The following is a 20,096-nucleotide window of genomic DNA, read 5'->3' as shown; positions in this document are numbered from 1 at the left end:
GGATACAGAGATAGAAAGAAAGGAAATGATTTGCCCAAGGTCACCCAGCTGGGAACAGGCAGGCTAGGAAGGACACAGGCCCATGTGAACCTCACACCGTGCATGGAACCCAGAGTTACAGGGCATACCCAGGCTGAGGCCCCAAGGGCAGTGGTGTACAGACTCAGGCACGTGGGTACAGGAGCCTATGGGGACAACACAAGATTCAAAGTGTCCCAGAGTGAGGCTCAGCCTCTAAAGCAAGGAGCTGGGCCTCAGCTATGTGGGAACACCAGAAGGGCCTGGCCAGGGCAAAGGGTTGTCCCAGGTAGATGCAAGGACCTCAGGAGCCAAGTCTGGGGCAGAGCACATGAATGTGTGTGTGTGTTGTGGTGGTGGGAAGGAATGGCCAAATGTGAAAGGAGGTGTTGGGAAAAGTCTCCCATTGGCCACATGTAGGGCAGGCATTATGATAACCCTAGGCCTGCTCAGCTAGCTGCCTCTGCAGCCCGTTCCAGAAGGCAAGGATTCCTGTTTTGCTGGAATCTTCTCTTGCATCCACTTAGGCTTCCCTGAGCCATGAGGGAGGAGGCCCTCACTGAGACAGCCCCCCAGAAGAAGCCTGAGAAAACTCTGAGTCACTCGATAAGCCTGGCACACCTGGGTATCTGTGGGGTACAGGGAGCCAGTCCCAGCCCAAGGGATGGTACCCAATCAAGGAGGCCTATGGCAGATTTGGCCAGGCGCCAGGTGGGCAGGGAGTAGAAGTGCTGGCTCCAGATACCTCCTAGGCCCGGGGGCTCTGATGAAAACACCAAGGCTGATCCATGAATGGGATGCTCAGGAGATCAGACACCTGCCTGGGACAGGGAAGCCTGGGAAGCAGTCTTGCCAATCTCCTGCCTCTGGAGTGGCTCCCGGCCAGGCCAGTAAGGCAGGCTGGGCCGCGGGAAAATGAGCAGGTAGGGTTCTAAAGTCTACCCCTCGGAAGAGGGGCTTCCTGAGTGCCCCGTCTGCCTGTGTCTTGCCCAAGACGTGTGTATGGGAGTGGGGAACACGGAGTCTGACAACGTCTGCATCTGTCTGCCATCTCCATTCTAGGCATGTGCACAAGACCAGGGAGGGCCCCGCCACCTCAAGGCTCTACTCAGGAAGTGGCAGCTGATTTCCTGTCCCTCTGACGAGTGTATTGTCCTCCCTGGGCCCTGCACTTCCCCTTCAAGCCCTACTCACACCTCAAATGCCATGAGCTATTTGGGGGAGGCTGAGGGAGGCCCATTCCCTACAGATGATAGATGGGGAAGTCTGGACCTCTCCCTCCTAGTCCTTTGCTCTCAGGCATGATTTCAGTGAGGGGCTCCTTAGAGGGGGGCAGCCTCTGGGCCTGTTACCCCCTGGATCCCTTGTCTGTCCTGACCTCAGTTTCCCCATCTGTGGGGAAACCATATACCCTCACCCCCATGTCCCTCTTCTGGGCACAAGTCTTTTGGACTCCCAAGGACCCCAAGTGAGAGAGAGGCAGGGAAGAGAGGCTAGACAGGGTCCCTCCTTCAGCCTAGCCCCATCCCCAACAGGCAGGCTTAGTTTCACTGTCCTGGGGACATGGCCAGGAACCACAAAGCCCTCCTTCCACCTCAAGCTTCTGGTGATGAGTCCGGTGGCTTCTAAAGATGGGATTCATGGATCTAGAGGATTGTCTCTGAGCAGGGAAACTTGAGCTGCCTTCCCATCACATCCAAAGTCACCTTAGGGCAGAGCCCTGGAGGACAGAGCTGGATGACCTGCCTTCTGTTGCTGCCTTAGCTGGCTGCCAGCCTGGCCTCCAAGCCTGGTCCAGGCTCCTCCCTGCCCCTCCCTGGGTCCCTGGTCAGCTCAGATTGCTTCTGGTCCTGGAGGAGCCCCAGGCACTTTGCTGCATTTGCTGGTGTCACTTACAAACTCCTACCCCCCACCCCAGGACTAGCTCACATGGCCTAAAAGCCACCCCTAGATACAAAGAGACACTAACCTAGGAGAGAGTCATGGAAGAACCCTAGGAAATCACTGCAAGGGGTTGGGGAAGGAGTCGATGTAGCAGCAAGTGCAGTTGCAAGATGCCAGGCAACCTCTCCTTCCTCAGAACAGATCTGGGGAGCAGTGCCCAGTCAGTCACCCTTCTGGGGACAGGCTCACTCCTGCCAGAGCGAGAAGCAGCAGGAAAAAGAAATCTCCCAGGACCATTGTAAAAGATGATTAAGCCAATGCCAAAGAAGGGATCCCAAGAGTCATGCCAATAGCCCAGAGCACCTGCAGCATGGTGGGAGGACTGAGGTAGAAGGATGAAGGCCACCTCCCCGGGCCCCACAGCTAGTGAGAGTCCTGCAGAAACCCTGAAGACCTCTTAGCATGGGGACTCCCTGGGGGAGTGTTAGGAGGAGCTGGAGGAGTGAAGGGAAAGAGAGGAGGGGGCTGGGATTTGGCAAGTCCTGGGGCCTGCAACTGTTCGCCCATTCCAGACCTTCAGCTATGACAGGCAAGCACTCCCACCTGTTCCTGGTGGCCCAGGGGCTGACGGTTGGGAGGGCTGCACTGGATCAGGCCAGCATTCACATGGGGGTACACTGGTTATTCCACCAAGACTCAGTAGATAGAGCTCCACAGTCACGGATAATGGAGGTGGATGTCATCATCATCATCACTTCAAGTGGTGATGAGTATTAAGAAGAAAAATAAAGCAAAGTAAGAAAACAAGGAATGAAAGTGGGGGTGAGATGGTGTGGGCATCAGGGAGGTGGCATCAGAGCAGAGACTGGAAAAACACAAGGGATGAAACTCCAGAAGATCTAGGATGGGAGTGCTCCAGGCAGAGGGCCCCAACAAGAGGGCAAAGACTCAGAGGCTGGATCAAACCTGAAGGGTTTGTAGAGCAACAGGAAGGCCAGTGAGGATGGAGCAGGGGTTTGAGGGCACAGTGGGTCCAGGCAGGGCAGGGCAGCCAGCAAGACTCACAGGCCAGAGTCAAGAGGTAGGGTGTTCATCAGCAGGGGCATAGCAAGTGTGAAACATTTAAAGCCCTCTCCTGTGGGAGAGGACACAGGGAAGCAAATGTCTTGGGCCCAGAAAGCCCAGGCCAGGGTTTCTCAGACAGTGCCCCAGGGCCACCTGCCTTAGAATCAGCTGGGTTGAGCTGGGATGTGAAGGGACCTACAACAGTTGTCAACAAGATTCCTCTAGCTGCTGTAGGGGAGGACTGTGAAGGGGAAGAGTGGATGCTGGACAAGGGTGGGCGCCATGGAGGTGGGAAAGATGGCTGGACTTAGGAAGTGGAACTAAGAGGCCTCACTCCAGAATAGGTAAGACATCAAGGCTGACCCAGGCCTGGGGGTGGTACTTATGAGGATGGGGAAGCCTCCAAAGAGGGCAAATCTGAATTGAAAGAAATCCCACCATTCAGCCATGGTGGCTGGAAAGGCCTGTTCCACTAAGTGGATGGTCACAGGAGGCTGGACACAGGATCCTGGGGCTCAGGGCTGCGACCCAGGGTGCAGCCCTCAATGTGGTATTGTCAACATAGAGGTGAAATTGAAAGCAAAGACATTGAACAAGGCCATCACGAAGGATGAGTCACTGGAGTGAAGAGGAGGCACCAAGCCTGATGAAGTCACTGCTGATGAGGCCAGAGAGATGAGGAGGAAATACAAAGGGGATAGGGAAGGGGAGGCAGGAAGGCAGGTGGAGACCAGAGTACGAGGGCATCTCTGGGCCGCTGGGGAGGAAAGGTGTGGGTGGCTGAGGAGAGAGCTTGGGGAAAGGAAGAGAGGACAGATCCTTTTAGGAAGTCTGATTTAAAGGGAAGAGAAGACACTAGTGGCAGCTGGAGGTAGGTGCAGGGCCTTGGTCGGGGTTCCTGGTTAAAATAGGAGCTGTTTCATTTTTGTGGGTAGTGGGAAAGAATGCAAGATAGGGAAGGAGCAACAAGGCCAGGATGGGCGGAGCAAGTCCAGGAAGGGGCGGCCTGAGAGAGGCAGAGCTGATGAATGCAGATGAGCCCTGGGAGCTAGGAGACAGCCTAGGAGTGGAGAGATGGGGTCCTTCTTATCACATGATGATACCTTGTCCCCAGTGAGGTAAGCAGCAGGGTCAGGGGTCAAAAATGCAGAGTGAGAGGGAGGTGATGGAGGTGAGGGGGGAGGAGAAAATGGGTTTCTTGGACACTGGGGAGTACACTAGTGAGAAGATGCAGCAGGATCCCTGGGCAGCGCTAAGGACCCTGTGGCCCGGGCACTCTGGTCATGCCTATGGCCTGTTCTCAACCCAGTGTGCTCAGCATGGCTCTCATGCACCATGCCTCCACGCCATCTGTGTAGTAAAGCATCACTGCTCTGAGCTCCTAGGCACCCCCAGCCCCTGGCCCTCTCTGGGGGCCCGACACTGCCAGGAGTCTCTAGGATGCTGCCCAGGGCCCTGGTTGCATGTCCTAGTCCCATAAGGCCATGTTAATTGCCACATATTTGACTATCATTTATGGTCCTAAACTCAGTCTTGACCTGTTCCTTTCACAGCCTCCTGAGATGCATTGGAACCCCACTTCCTTTTTCACTCGGAAGGGATTGGGCCAGCCTCAGATGGGGATTTTACCACATCCTCCCCATTCCTTAGAGCATGCTGGAAACCACTAGCAATGCCTAGTCCTGGTCAGAGTTTACACGCTCCCTCAGAGGAGTGACAGCCTGCCCCAACTCCTCTGCTCAGAGTTCCCTCTGCCCAGCCTGTCCCTGTCCTGGGAGGAACTGGGACATGGGTAGATGCTCTAGGCAGGAACCACAGGTGCCATGACCCAAGTGCCCTGGTGATTTGCTCCATGGCTGTAAGGGGTAGCCACAGTGAGAAACAGAAATCCTTGACCACATGCTCTTGAACTTGTCCAGCCAAAAGTCCCACATGCCCAAGCCTGCCAAAAATGAAGGGGGAGGAGAGGGGAGGTGACACTTTCAGGCCCTCCAGCCAAGCTCCCTAAAGTGCCTCCATGAACACCTCAGACACATTCCCTGAGCGCGTGAAACCATTTGGGTCCCTTTTTGGATGAGGAAACCCAGGCAGGGTAGCCTTGTAGTGAAGCCAGGACTGTACTCTCCGTGCAGCAGGTGTACTCCCCTCCTCTCCAGCAGATGTTTATAAACTTTAAATCTACTGCCCAATCAAGTGACACCTTTACTTGGGATAGATAGAAACAGTTCTAAGAGATGCCCTGGTGGGGAGGAGTCGGGGGCACACAGGCCTCCCTATCTGGCCTGACAACTCCTTCCCCAGAGATGCCCTCCAAGTCTCACCTGGGAATCCTGGAGAGTTTGACACTTACCAGCCTGGTGATAGGCAGAGTAAGTGACAGCTCTCACTGTCAGAATGCTCCCAAAAAGCTCCTCTTGAAGTTGTTCAGAGTACCCTGGCCCCAAACCCACGCCCACTTACCAGAGACGGTGACTACGATGTACTGCTGAGACACTGAGGATGGGGCAGAAGTGCCGGCTGGCTGCGAGGGCGTGGGGGCAGCTGGGAGCTCCGTCACATACTGCTTCTGGCTGCCTGGTGGCTGCGCCTGGGTCTGGGGGCTCTGCAGCTCAGTGACATACTGGGGCTGAGGGGTGGCAGCACTGGCAGGTGGTTGTGGGGGCTGGGGTGCTGCTGATGGAGGTGGCGGTGGCTGGGGCTGGGCCTGTGGTGGAGCCTGTGGCGGCTGGGAAGGTTGCGGGGCTGCCTGTAGCTCAGTAACGTATGCCTGTGTTGCCATGCCAACAGTGGGGAAAGTGATAATAAATAAGGCTTTTTTTTTTCTTCCTTGGGAAGAAGAAGGGGAGGGAGAAAGAGGAAAAGAAAAAAAAACAACAGAAGAAGGAAAAACAAAAATTAATGCACAGGCAGAGGAAGCCATGGGCAGCTCCTGGCTCCCTAGAGACATATTTGGTTTCATCACTAACTTAATTAAATTCTGAGGCTGGTGGCCAACTATAACCAACCCATCACTATAGGGGCACTGGGTATGGACCAAAGCTGGTCTGTGCTTCTTCCACTTAACCCTGCCCAGGACTTCTGCCTTCTTCTGTTCCAGTCCCTGGTGCCTGGGGGACCCCTGTGCTGGGAGTTGAGGGAGACTCAGTCAGATCCTCACCCAAGGACAAATGGTACTGTTCTCCTGAAGGTTCTTACAGGCTGGGCATTGTACTTTACATTATTTCCTTGCAACAATCACATCTGGATTTGGGTTCAGTCTGTCAAATGAGGAACTGAGGCTCAGAGAGGTTAAGGAGATTGCCCCAGGCCACAGAGCAGGGAAATGCAAGGCTGAGTTGGAACCCTGGGTGCTCTGAGCTAATGCTGGAAAGAAGTCTTGGGAAAAACTGTTGGCCAGCCAGCCCTTGCTACCTCCCTATATGCCTACCATCTGGGCTTGGATTCTTGGCTAAGTATCATTCCCAGTGGGATGCCAGACACTAGGAAGGTGTCTGAGTCCAAAAAACACCCCTGAACTACTTATGGCCACAGAAGCATTTAGGTCTTTCCCTATGTGCAGGTATAGGTGAGCCTTTCATGGAGAGAGTGCCCTTCTGGGGCCACAGGACAGGCCCAGCAGCTGCTGCCACCTCTGAGGCCCATCTGACCAGATAGAGGCAGCCTTTCTGGATGCTAAATGGTCACAGTCCCTCTCCCAAGTGCTAGGCTAGGCAAGGTGTCTCTCTTGGTAGACCTCAGCAGGGGATGGGCAGATGGTTTCTACCCCATCTCCCCAACCACCACTAATGCACCTCATCCCCAGCTCCTGAGCATCTAAGAGCAGTGTACAAATGCTTGATTGGTGCAGAGGTACAGCTCCAGCCCCACACCTCCAAGGCCCTGCCTTGCCCCCTGGAGTTATTTGAGGTTGAGAGCCTGGCCTGGGATCCAACTTAAGAGTGGGATTTTCAAGGGGAAGGAGGAGAAAAATAACTGCTGCTCCTTGAGGAGCAGACTCAGGAGCATTTTGCTGTGACTGTCTCCTCACAGCAGCCTGGTGAGGGAGGAGTCACCGTATCTACTTTACAGATGAGCCAAGCTAGGCTCTGGGGTAAGCTGCTGAAGGGTGCACAGCAACAAGGGATGGAAGGATTTGAACTCACGTCTCTGACCCCCAGATGTGCTCTTAGCCTCCAGCCATACTCAGGGAGCCAGACTCATTTATTTTTCACAACCAGTAAATTTTCAGGTGAGGAGATCTGAGAGACCCCCTTCGCCCCCAACCCTACCCCTCAATCCTCACCCCCAAAGGTTAGATACCTGCCTTATATCCCCATTAAAGCAGCAGAAATGGTGGTTCAAGGGAGCCCACCTGAGCTGCCTGAGGGATGCTGGGAAACACAATGGTTCCCCTGTATCTCTCTTCCTGGGACCCAAGAGATGTTCAAGTCAGCAGTGGGCAAGATGGGTAAGAAACAAGTCCTGGATGGAGCTGATGCAGGACTTGAACTTGGCTATCTCCTAGTTGTGTGACTTGGAAAAGTGCCTCCCCTTCTGGGGCCTCCACTGCTCCATCTGTGAAATGGGAGGATGGTTGCTGAGTTCAGTCTGGTTGTGCGGGCAAGCTTGGCCAAGCACCCAGCATAGGATAAGCACTTAGGAAATGGCTCTGATTCATATCATTACTCAGGGCCCTTTAACAAAGCTCTAGGAATGAGGACAGAACTCCCAGGTCCTACATCTGGGCTGTGGAGTAAAAAGGAAAAGGGGCTTCGGTTTGTACTTGGGTGTGCCCAATCGTTGGGCTTGGGTAGGCTAGGGAGGGGCCACAGGGCTCTGCTGGCTGGCTGGCTGGCTGGGGCAGAGCTCTGGGGCTCCTTACCTACTAGACCAGGTCATTAGGGACAGAGGGGCAGAGGCAGATGGGGAATTGTCCACCGGGCACTGTGGATGGATGGCTCATCTCAGTGCTTCCTTGCTGGTAACTCAGGCAGCCGAGGGACCTTGCCCACCTGTGCTGTCTGTCATGCACAAGGTGAAGACATCTTCCTCCAGCCTCTGCCCACCCCAAACTTCTTCCTGCCAGCCTTAGAGGGGCCACCTCCTGGGGACTCCTCCCATCGTCAGGTCCAAACTCTGGCCCAGCATGAGTACTCAAGTAGTTGTAGCCAATCATCACCCATCTGCCTGGTGTCAGATCTACCTCCACATGAACCCTGGCCTATCTCTTAATTCATGAACACATGACTGGCCTTGGTTTCCCCATCTGTCACCCGGGCATGATGAGAACAGCCAATTCATAGGGCTATTGTAAAAATCCAATGAGATCAGCCCAGTACCCAATGAGCACAGAATAGTGGAAGTCGCTATTATTACTATTATTCATTCAACAGGTATCTGTGCTGGGTGGGTACGAAGGGGAAAGGAGATAGTCACAATCCTCAAGCACTTGGAAGGAGGACTGAGGGAGAATGCGGTTCTGGTGTCATCAGCATCACTTGGAACTAAATTCAGGTTCCCAGGCCCTGCTGCCCACAGTCTGGGATGGCCCTGGAGTCTGCTCTTTGAGCTACCCCACCCCTGGCTAATTCTGAGGCAGGTGGTTCTGGGGATACTTTCTGAGAAACCCTGGCCTGGGCTTTCTCAGCCTGGGAGAGCTGGCCCCTTGTGGCCTCTCCCACCAGAAAAGGGATTTGAAACTTCTGTATTCTCTCGATGTTTTCTCTTTCTCGAGATTCAAAGTCTGTAGGCCTCATCCCTTCCACACAGGGGCAGGAGGAGGCAACAATGTGGGCTGAAAGCCTGAGCTCAAAGCGGTGGGGGGACAGATAAAACAGGCCAACTTTTCTATTGGAAGCCTTCTCAGCACTGCCATAGTCTCCTAGAGGGGTGATACAGGATGCCAAGTCTCCCATAATTATTTGACCAGGGAACTCTTTTTTTACCATTTGTGGATGACTAGGTTCAGCAGAGTTCTTTAGGGTGTTCCCTACAGAGAAATGTCACAAATCTCTATACAGCATGAGACATTCCTCATCTCTTTAAACATGAAAACCTTTCTTGATGGAGCAGAGCCCATGAAACAAAGGAATCACTAAGCAAATCTGTTCCTTGGCAATGAAACTGCCAAGAAAAGCACCAATGGCTGCACCTATCTTCAAAACCATTGGCTATGTTTTTGGAGACTGAATCAATTACTGTAGATCAGGGGTCAGCAAACTTCTATAAAGGGCAACTCTGTCAATGTTTTTGGCTTTGTGGGCAGACATTCTCTGTTGTAATGACTCAGCTCTGTTATTACAGTGTGAAAGCAACCACAGATGATATGTAAACAATTAAGTGTGGCTCTGTGCCACCCAAAATTTACTTCTAGACACTGAGATTGAATTTTGTGTAATTTTCACATCATGACACATTATCCGTTATCACAAAACATCCTTCTTTTGATTTTCCCCCCACCCCTTTAACAATGTAAAAATCATTCTTAGCTCACAGGCCATACAAAAACAGGTGGCGACCATAGTTAGTGGCCTCTTTTGGACACTGGATCCTATAACCAAATGGTTTACATCTTAGATGAGGCCCTTCTGAGGAAAGGGAAAAAAGACTCATCTTCCTCATCTGCAGAATAGCTTCAGTAAGGAACTTACAGGGAACAGGGGACTCATAATGATGTGTGTTTCCTTCATCCTACATATCCCATTAGTTTCTAAGACTTGTCAGTAATTCCTCCAAAACAGATCCTAAGGCTGGGCACTTTTCTCCATCTTTATCAACACTGTGTAAGTCTGAGCTACCGCCATCTCTTCCTGGACCCCTGCCACAGCTTTGTCAGTGGCTCCTGGCTTCACTCTTACTTCTATAGTCTTTAAGACCCTTTGAAAACACAAACACTATTTGAAAGACTCCAATGCTCCTCATCACAGACAATAAATAAAATCCAGAGCTCTTCCCATGACCTACAGGGCCCCATGGGATCTGGCACTCCAACCCCTGCCTTCCTCACTCTGAATGTTCTGGCCAGGTCTCTCATTCCTAAAACACTCCAGGCCTCCTCCAGCCTCAAGGCTTTTGCACCAGCTCTTCCCTCTATAGCAGGGGTGTCAAACTCATTTTCTCTGGGGCTACATCAGCCTCACAGTTGCCTTTAAAGGGCTGAAATAATTTTAGGACTGTATAAATGTAACTACTCCTTAACTGTTAAGGAGCTGAAATTACATTTGGCCCTTTGAAGGCAACCACAAGGCTGATGTGGCCCCCAGTGAAAATGAGTCTGATTCCCCTGCTCTATAGGCATGCTCTCCTCATCTCCACCTCCACCCTCCACCACTGACTCCTTCTTACTATTTGTCACTTTCTTGGGTTTCAAATACCCCTTCCCTCAGCACTCTGCAGCACATACTCTTGTTTTATTGTCTTCCTGGCCCTGTTTTTCCTTGTTTGTTTATTTCCTTACTCATAGTTCTTCCACCCCTCCATGACCAGACAGGAAGCTTCCCAAGGGCAGATACCTAGCCAGCTTTATCCATCACTCCAACTCCAGCTCCTAGAACACAGTGGGGATTCAACTTTTTACCGTCAAGTGAGTGTCCATGGGCTAGGAACACACTGCTAGTGTTAAATGCTGGTTAGAACCCTGGCCGGATTGCTCAGTGGCTAGAGCATCATCCTGTACACCAAAAGGTTGCAGATTCCATCCAACACCAGTGAGGACACATACCTAGACTGTGGGTTCAATCCCTGGTCAGGTGAGTATGGAAGGCAATCAATGGATGCTTTTTACTCACAATGATGTTTCTCCCCCGCATTCCTCATTGCCTCCTCTCTCTCTCAAATCAGTAAACACATCCTCAGGTACGGATTACAAATAATAAAATAAAATAAAGCCAAATAAAATGCATTTTTTAAAAAAAGTAGGTTAGAGTCCACTGATTGGTGAGACTTTGTGAAAAGTTACTGCCCCCTGCCTGCAACAGGCTTGTGCTACAGGGCTGGTGATATGTCCTGGTCCAGAATGAGCCCCCCAGGCCAGGAAGATTATGCATTCTGGGTTACTCTTTGCAGACCATATCCCTGGGGTATCTGCCTGGCTCATCTGTCCTCAACCCCAAGATGCAAGGGAGTATATGGGAAGGGGAGGGCAAGGACCTCAGCTCCAGCGATACTTTTTCCATGATACCCACACCCCTAGTTCACCCAGCTGCCTCTTGGAAGGCTTGGGGTTGAGTGGGGGCCTGAAGTCCAGGGACAATTTTTCTTTCTGGCTACTCTCCTAAAGCCAGAGGAGGACCTTAGGAGAGTGACACTTTCCCACTAGACACTGGAATCCAGGCATCCAGCTCTTAGGATCTCTGTCACCAGCCCCACAGCCCAACAAGAGAGTGAACTTTTCAAGCTACCAGATTCTCACCCCATTCAAAATGGCAAAAATAAATGCAAATGGTGTAATTCCAAGGGCTGAGCAGAAAACAATAATTTTAACAACAGTAGCAGGTAACATAGTTTGAGCAATTACTATGTATTTGATGCTCAACTTGCGTATTCTCTTATGGGATCCACAGCACAGTAACATGAGATTAAAATCATTACTAATAGCCCTGGCTGGCGTAGCTCTGTGGATTGAGCGTGGGCTTCGGACCAAAGTGTCGCAGGTTTGATTCCCAGTCAGGGCACATGCCTGGGTTGCAGGCTACGGCCCCCAGCAACCACACACAGCTCCCAAACTCAGACTGAAGGAAACTGAGGCCCAGAGAAGTAACTTTCCCAAGAGCATAAAGCTAGAAAGTAGTTGATTGTTTCAAGGACAAGCAAAACAAGCCAGTGTCCCTATGAGGCAGGAGATAGTCAAGAAGGAGGAAACTCCACAGGTGCTCCAGGGCTAAGATAAAGGACATCCACATAGGGCAGAGACCCTGTTCTAAGACTGGTTGTTACTGCTTTCTGGAAAAGTGCTGAATTATGGTGAATCATGAACACACCTTTGCAGAAGATGCTACAAGACCCTTGCTTCGTTATAATAGTATTATAATAAATTAACATTGTGCGACCCTCTTCTCCAGTGGCCAATCAAGGAAAATCATGGAAGACCACATGCACAGTAGCTCTAAAGTAATACAACTACTTGTACATGCTCAATAAAAGCCTGCCAAAACTAGCCAGGAAATATCCTCCCTATAAGATAGAATCCCTCCAGCCCCTGAAGTCAATCTCTGCTCAGAGTTGACCCCCTCCCATATTCTGTGGAGTGTACTATCACTTAATAAATTTGCCCTCTCTCTTTCTGCTATAAACTTTGTATGTTCAGTTCAATTTTCTGTTCACAATCACCAAGAACCTGGTTACCTGTGCCCACATGTGACACCTACACTAGCCAAATGACCCTCTGGGCTTGAGCCTTTTGAATACGAAAATTAAGGGAGGTGGAGGTAGTCAACAAGACTAGATAATCAAAATTATCTTTTTCTACACCAAATTTGCTTTTCTAACAGGTACTGCTCTTTCTGGCAACTTAGTTATTTCAAGATTTTTATTGAAAATTCATCTCTACCTTTTCTAACTTTTAAGGGGTCCTGCACCACCTCTCAAAGAGGACCTGTCCTAAGAAAATTACCTGTAGAAGTGAGACCACACCCCCGCCCCCAGCTTTATCTTAAATTCTTGGAGAAAAGCTTTGGAAAAGCCTGAAACTCAATTCCTCTCCTTAAAGTTCTCTTTTTAAATAATATTTTATGCTGTTTTTCCCCAAAAGGCAGGAACCGTTTTATTTACTTATATATTTTAGAGAGGGGGGAGGGGAAGAAGAGAGGGAGAGAAATATAGATGTGTGAGAGAAACATGGATCTGTTGCCTCTTGCATGCCCCCAGCTGGGGACTTGGCCTGCAACCCAGGCATGTGCCCTGACCTAGAATCAAAACACGGACCTCTAGGTTCTCATGCCTGTGCTCAGTTCACTGAGCCCCACTAACCAGGGCTCTCTTTGAAGTTTGACTGATTTTAAAAGTGGCAGTTTGCTCAGGCACTCGGCTCTGCTGATGCCAAGCTCCACAGCAAGATGGAGACTAGCAAAAGAGAACATGGCCTGGGTGGCTATTTAAAAAAACAAAAAATCTTCCCTAACCTGGCAGATCTTGTCTGGCAAAGCAGTCACTCAGATTCTCCTCTGACAAAGGTGGAACACGACTTCCTCTTCCCTCTGACCTCAGTGACCCTCTTCCTCCTGTGCACGTGGCTCTGGAGGCTGGTACCTCCTCAGTAACATGTGACCCAGTTGACAACAACTTGCTAGACAAAAAAATGTGTCTGGCCAAGAGAAGCAGCTTAATAAATCAAAGAAACTTCCTCAGGCGCCATTTGCTCCCCATTTCCAGAAAGAGAGACCTGGATGGGAAGAAGAGCTAGGAATGGTCCCATCTCCAGTGACAAGTCCTCTGCCCAGGGACTACACCTAGTCCAAGACAGAGGCCTCCACAGAAGCAATCAAGTTTCTGTTCCTCTCAGTCATTCAACATCACTTCTTCCTGCCACCAGTTTCTATTTTTGCAAATCAAATCTTCCAGGCTAGCCCACAGCTTCTCCCTGAAACTTTGTCTCTCTTTGCCTCCTCTCTCGAGAGAAGGCAGATTTAGGAGAGAACTGCAGGGTTGAAATCAAAACTAGATAACAGTTAATCTATCAAACACATTCAGAAACAGTAGATGGGGTAAAAGTTCAAAGAATAGCCCTAGAGAGTCCTGAAAGAAATTAGCAAATCTCTGAAACGCAGAAAAGGGAGGATGGCAATGGTTCTTCCCATTTTACAGGATGAAAAACTGAGGACTCAAGTGTGCGGGCACTGAGTCCTGAGGACGACCAGAGGTTGTTCCAAAGAGAGGAGACACAGGTCGCCTCTCATCCACAGAGAGAGTGGTAAGGCCCAGGAGGCAGCTGCCCCACCCGGTTTCACGGTATACGGGACAGCCCGCCCACACCTTACCGCCTGGCCCCGCCTCACCCCTTCCTAGTTCCTATTGGCCCAACCTCCCCAGACCCGCCCCCCGACCCCTCCCGCCATATAAAAGCCCCCCATCCCAGCCCACAGACCTCCACTCTCTGCCGGCCAGTGAGCGCCCGCCCCTCGCGGGGGCCGGGCCGCGGGGCCTAGGGCGGGTGGTGTCACCCCAGCCGGGCCCTGGCCCCCTCCCCCACGGACCCGACAGTCGCCGCCATTTTGACCGTCCGCCCCTTCCCCCGGGACTATGATTACAACACCCGCTGCCCGGGCCCTGCCTCCCTCCCCGACCCGGCCCGCCACCCCGGCCCGCTCCAGTTACCTCGGCTTCTCCCCACTTCTGTCGGCAGAAGGGCTTTCCAGAGGTCTCGCAGGCGATGTTGGGACGGGGACAGAATGTGCTGGGGGTCCCCAGGCCGGGCCGGGGGTGGGGGTGGGGGTCGGCTGGGCGGTTGTTGTTGTTGACTCGCGTTGCCGGGTTGCTTGGTCGCCACGACTACCGTGGCTATGGCGCCTCCGTTTCCCTCACCGGGGCAACTGTTGCTACCCACCCTACTTACGTCATGGGTCCGGGCGGGGTCCTGGGTGATTGGAGATGTCGGGAGAAGTGATTGGACAGTGTTAGGCCCTGCCGCTAAGCTATTGGTCCCAAGGCATGCTTTTCAACACCCTCTGGACTTCACGGCGCTCTGACTTACCGGTGGAAATGTCCATCAAAGGAAATTGAATCCTCAAAGGCAGTGGAGCCCGTCACTCCCAAAAAGAAGCAACCAGCTAAGAATAAAGGGGTGGTGTCTTGAGGTTGGGATTGGTTTGCGGCTGTACAACCTGCTCTCTGGTTCGTTTAAAGGGATGTCAATCTACTCCAATGTCTGCCGCGCTCTCTAACTGGAGGCTGGGCGCAGGAGCAGCACGCAAGTCTAGCTGGGAGTGGTAGTCCGCTCCTGTGTACTATAAACGCCTTACCAAATGTTAGGGTGAGAAAGAGAAGATCTCTTCCTTCGGACTTCTCCCTTCCCCGGTGGGCTAGTTCTTGGCCTCCCGCACTAACGTCACTGGAGGAATGCGGTGACGCAACGCTGCTCGTCTGTGATGACAGCGGGCGTAGGCTGGGTTGAGGGTTCGATGACATCACAGGTGCCCTCCCCCTCCCCTCATAGCCCTGTAAGATGGTGAGACACCTGGAGGGTTGAGATGGGGTTCGAGCTCAGTTCCCACCGCCGTGCCGCACCCCACCCCCACCCGCGAAACTCCACGCTAGGCACCTCCTCCCAGAACGCCTGACTCGTGGCCACCGGGTCCTCTCCCTCTTTGCCCGTCAGTCCCGGAAAGGTCACCGTGGGTGTCTCCAACTGCCACTATCTCGGCCCCACATGCAGCACAGGAGCCCTGGGAAAGGTCTCCCACAGGCGGGGGACTTAATTAGCTGCTTCCCTGTGGGCGATAAGCAAAGGTCAGCCCCCACACTTACCCACCCCAGGGGAACTCTGGCTGCTTAGCTGGGTGTGTACTGCTCCCGCGTTTTAGGTTTTTCATGCTTCAATTTCCCCTGGGGAAGGGAAGGAAAGAGAAGGATGAACCCATCCTGCATAACAACTGAACCATCAAGATAAGTGATATTCTAAGAAAATATTAAATATCAAAATTAGTGGAAAAAATAAATGCATGATGAACAAAATACCACAGTTTTATTTTTAAAGATTTCATTTATTTATTTTTAGAGAGGAAGGGAAGGAGAAAGAGGGAGAGAAAGAGAAACATCAATGTGTGGTTGCCTCTCCTGCACCCCTTGCTGGGGACCTGGCTGGCAACCCAGGCATGTGCCCTAACTGGAATCAAATTGCCAACCCTTTGGTTTGCAAGCCCCTACTCAATCCACTGAGCCACACCAGCCAGGGCAAAATACCACAATTTTAAATAAAAACAGCAATGGGGTTAGGGTGAGGTGAGTCATGCAAGTGCAGGATCAGTTCTTTTCTTTTGCTTTTAAATACATGTATACATAACTTCCAGCCAAGATGGGGGCATAGGTAGATACACTTTGCCTCCTAGCACAACGAAAAGAAGGATGCCAAATTTTAAAACAAAAAATAACCAGAACTGCCAGAAAATTGAACTATATGGAAGTCCAACAACCAAGGAGTTAAAGAAGAAATATTCATTTAGACTGGTAGGAGGTACAAAGACAGGCAGCCAGAGCAAAGAGGACCAGGAGGGTGAGGTGGCGGCATGCATACTGGGCTGCCCCACATTTGTGTGCAGGTAAACCAGGAGAAACAACTGGGGAGTGAGAGAGACCCCACATCCCCAGGCACCAGCATTGGAAAATAAAGCCTCAAAAACCTCTGGCTGTAAAGACCTAGGGGGTTGCAGCAGTGGGAGAAACTGCCACCCTTACAGGACAGTTTGTCGAAGAGACCCACAGGGTCCTAAAGTGTATACAAACCTACCCAGGAATGAGCACCAGAAGGACCCAATTTGCTTGTGGGTAGTGGGGAAAGTGACTGAAAGGTGACCAAGAGCTTAGCAAGCGCCATTGCTCCCTCTTGGACCTGTCTCCCACATACAGCACCACAGCACAGCAATGTGGATTGCCCTGCCCTGACAAATACCTAAGGCTGCATCACTTAACTATGTAACAGGCACGCCAAGAAATATGGCCCAATGAAAGAACATATCAAAACTCCAAAAATAGAACTAAGCAATGAAGAGATAGCCTACCCATCAGATGCAGAATTCAAAACACTGGTAATCAGGATGCTCACAGAAATGGTTGAGTATGGTCGAAAAATAGAGGAAAAACTGAAGGCTATGCAAATTGAAATAAAGAAAACTATACAGGGAATCAACAGTGAAGGGAAGGAAAATGGGACTCCAATCAACAGTTTGGTCCAGAAGGACAAAATAAACATTCAACCAGAACAGAATGAAGAAACAAGAAAAAACAAGGAGACGCTTAGGAACCTCTGGGACTTTAAACGTTCCAACATCTGAATCTTAGTGGTGCCAGAAGGAGAAGAGGAAGAGCAAGAATCAAAAACTTATTTGAAAAAATAATGAAGGAGAACTTCCCCAATCTGGCAAAAGAAATAGACTTTTAGGAAGTCCAGGAAGCTCAGAAAGTCACAAATAAATTGGACCTAAGGAAGCACACACCAAGGCACATCATAATTACATTACCCAAGAATAAAGAGGAGAGAATCTTAAAAGCAGCAAAGAAAAGGAGACAGTTACCTACAAAGGAGTTCCCATCAGACTGTCAGCTGATTTCTCAAAAGAGACCTTACAGGCAAGAAGGGGCTGGAAAGAAATATTCCAAGTCATGAAAGGCAAGGACCTACATCCAAGATTGCTCTATCCAGCAAAGCTATCATTTAGAATGGAAGGGCAGATAAAGTGCTTCCCAGATAAGGTCCAGCTAAAGGAGTTCATCATCACCAACCCCTTATTATATGAAATGTTAAAAGGACTTATCTAAGAAAAAGAAGATGATCAAAAATATGAACAGCAAAATGACAACAAACTCACAATTATCAACAACTGAACCTAAAAGAACCCAAACACTAAGCAAACAACTAGAACAGGAACAGAATCACAGAAATGGAGATGAAATGAGGGTTATCAGCAGGGAGGGGAAGGGGAGAGGATGGGGGAAAAGGTACAGGGAACAAGTAGCATAAATGGCAGGTACAAAATAGACGGGGAGGTTAAGAATAGTATGGGAAATGGAAAAGCCAAAGAACTTATATGTATGACCCATGGACACGAACTAAGGTAGAGGAATGTGAGAGGGAGGGGGTGTGCAGGGCAGCGGGGAATAAAGGGGAGAAAAAAATGGGACAACTGTAATAGCATAATCAATAAGACACTTTAAAAATATATTTTTGATATTATTTACATTACTTTTGATTTTGAAAACAATAATTATCTTGATGATGGAGTATTTTGATATCCCATTAAATTTTGTGCCTATTCCCCACTGGAGACAGAGGAGGGAGGAAAAAGAAATCACAGGCTTAGAGCCCAAGATTCTAATGTGAGTTCTGCTGTGACAAAAGGTGGCTTCCATTTCCTAGTTCAACCAACACTTCCTCCATGCAAAGCATGTGCTGTAAAAGTGATGAAAGCAGACAAGTCCTAAGAGTTTGCATTCTAGGGGGCACACAATTATTAGTGAAATTAATACATAAAATAAGTTTATAAGGGCTATAGGAGGCAACATAAGAGGGTGTGCAAGAAGAGTAAGAGGATGCTGTAGCCTATGTTACCTGAGGAGGGATTGCAGTAGGCAGTTAGGCCTGAGCAGAGCAAGGATGATGAGCCAGGTATAAAGGTCACCAGGGTGGAAAGTCCCAGGTGCTTAGCAACAGGTAAAACTGGGAAAACAAGGACTTCCTCCCAGGGTAACCTTTCTTCTCTTGGCATATTGCTGGTCATGCTGTTCAGACCTCTTGACCTTTCATATGGCTGGTCATGCAATTCAGACCCTTCCCTGGCAGGTTGCTAATCATGCAGGTTAGACCCCTAAATGGAGGAACAAATAAGGGGGCTGACAAACAATGGGAACAAACAAGTTCTTACCAGGATAATGAGGCTCTGACCTGCATCAAATACGTCTAGGCCTCAATGGTGTTTCAGTTCCAGGCCTAGAAAAGCAGCAAAACCAGACAAGTGACTCCATGGCTGACCTCAGGACCAGCTGCATTGACTAATGACCCGCCTGCCCTGGTTGTCAACCAATCAGTAGAGACCACAACCCTGAAAGGGCACACATGGAAAGCTAATGGATATTCTATTGGATTCATCTCCGAGACCTCCAGATAGATACCTCAAGCTGGAGGACCCAGAACTCTAAGGAGTAACCCCCACCCCACCTTTCCCTACCCTTTTCCCCAACCTCCTTCCCCCAGGTGTGTGTTTTCTCTCTCTCTCTCTCTCCCCCTCTCCCCTTGTCTCCCCACCTCTCCCTGCTAAGCTCCAAGAGCCCTCCTTTTGCCTCTATAACTTGTTCGCTGAGCCCACACTTACTTCTTCCATGGCTTATTTCTTCAACCTCAGTGACTTTCTAAATAAACTTTTTATTGTATTTGAATCTTGGCTCTGAATGCTTTTTTTTCGCCAGCACTCAAGTACCAATTGCTAGCAACATTCTGGTGCCGTTTCACCGCCAACAGGGTCATGAGAACTGAGCCTGGGTTGTGAGAAGAAAGCCACAAAAAACTGAGGTGGAGGGAACTGCAGAAGCAAAGGCCTGGGTGCAGGAACAAACATCAAACATCGGGCAGAGGCAGAATGAGCAAAGAGGAAGGTGAGGTCAGAGAGGTAAAATAGCTAGATGAAATCCTCCCAATAAGCCTAAGTGGTAGGATATTCCCCACACTTGGCGGGTGAGCTGGGGCTCAAAGGGTGAAGTAGCTCCCGCAGAGTTACTCAGCTGCAGGCATCAGAGCCCAGGCAGCCTGTCTCCTTTTCTGGGACTTTTCAGTGTATTTTGCTGCCCCTGGATGTGCCCCTTGATGGAAGAGGAGAAGCAGTAGCAGCCCTGTGTGCCTGGAAATGCCAGCTGAGCCCCAGAATTGATAAGTCTCCCCAATAATTAATGAGTCTTCCAGGCGGGAGGTGCCCATGATCCATCCAAGTTGGCGAAGCAAGTTGCTCAGCCCCTGCAGCTGCTTTTGTGAGAGGAGCCGGCTCCTAGAGTAAGCCAGGTGGGAGTGGGGAACCTAGAAGCCCTATTTCCACTTCTCACCAATTCCTCATCTTCCTAAAAGTCTGTGAACCCCAAGAGGGGCACCCCTGTGCCTAGAAATCATTTCTGCAGTCATAAATATTCGTTATAAGTCTTCATGTCATGAAAAGCAAAGTGGGGCTAAAAATGTTCTGTATTTTTAAGTTATTTTCATTATTTAAATTCTCACCTGAGGATGTATTTATTGACTTTAGAGAAGGTGGGGGGGGAGACTGAGAAAGAAATATCAATATGAGAGAAACATCAGTCAGTTGCCTCCCACATATTCCCCAACCAGCCACTGAACCTGCAACCTAGGTATGTGCCCTGACCAGGAATTGAACCCACAGCCTTTAGGTATATGGGATGATGCTCCAACAAACCTAGCCATCCAGCCAGGGCAAAATGTTCTATGTTTTTATCTGACAATAGTT

The 20,096-nt window shown here is 50.3% G+C and overlaps 1 protein-coding gene across 6 annotated transcripts in view; it reads right to left on the bottom strand.

The window, feature by feature from the left end:
- RFX1 (regulatory factor X1) overlaps window positions 1-14,431 on the bottom strand; it is a 32,245-nt gene extending 17,814 nt beyond the window's left edge. For 3 of the 6 annotated variants that reach the window (XM_045852994.1, XM_045853000.1, XM_045852998.1), the window contains exons 1-2: window positions 14,257-14,431; window positions 5,428-5,793 (exon numbers count right to left, since the gene is read on the bottom strand). In XM_045852994.1, coding sequence (XP_045708950.1) covers window positions 5,428-5,746 — 319 coding nt within the window. In that variant the 5' untranslated portion in view covers window positions 5,747-5,793; window positions 14,257-14,431. Of the gene's footprint in view, window positions 1-5,427; window positions 5,794-13,064; window positions 13,110-14,026; window positions 14,151-14,256 lie in introns of those variants that run through there. The other 3 variants (XM_045852995.1, XM_045852996.1, XM_045852997.1) reach the window with 3 other exon arrangements.
- Window positions 14,432-20,096: the final 5,665 nt, after the last annotated feature.

The sequence above is a fragment of the Phyllostomus hastatus genome, unplaced genomic scaffold (genome assembly GCF_019186645.2).
Source record: "Phyllostomus hastatus isolate PE091 unplaced genomic scaffold, TTU_PhHast_1.1 phas_contig_98, whole genome shotgun sequence".
Classification (NCBI taxonomy): Eukaryota; Metazoa; Chordata; class Mammalia; order Chiroptera; family Phyllostomidae; genus Phyllostomus; species Phyllostomus hastatus.
This window is presented reverse-complemented; position numbering and strand designations above follow the sequence as displayed.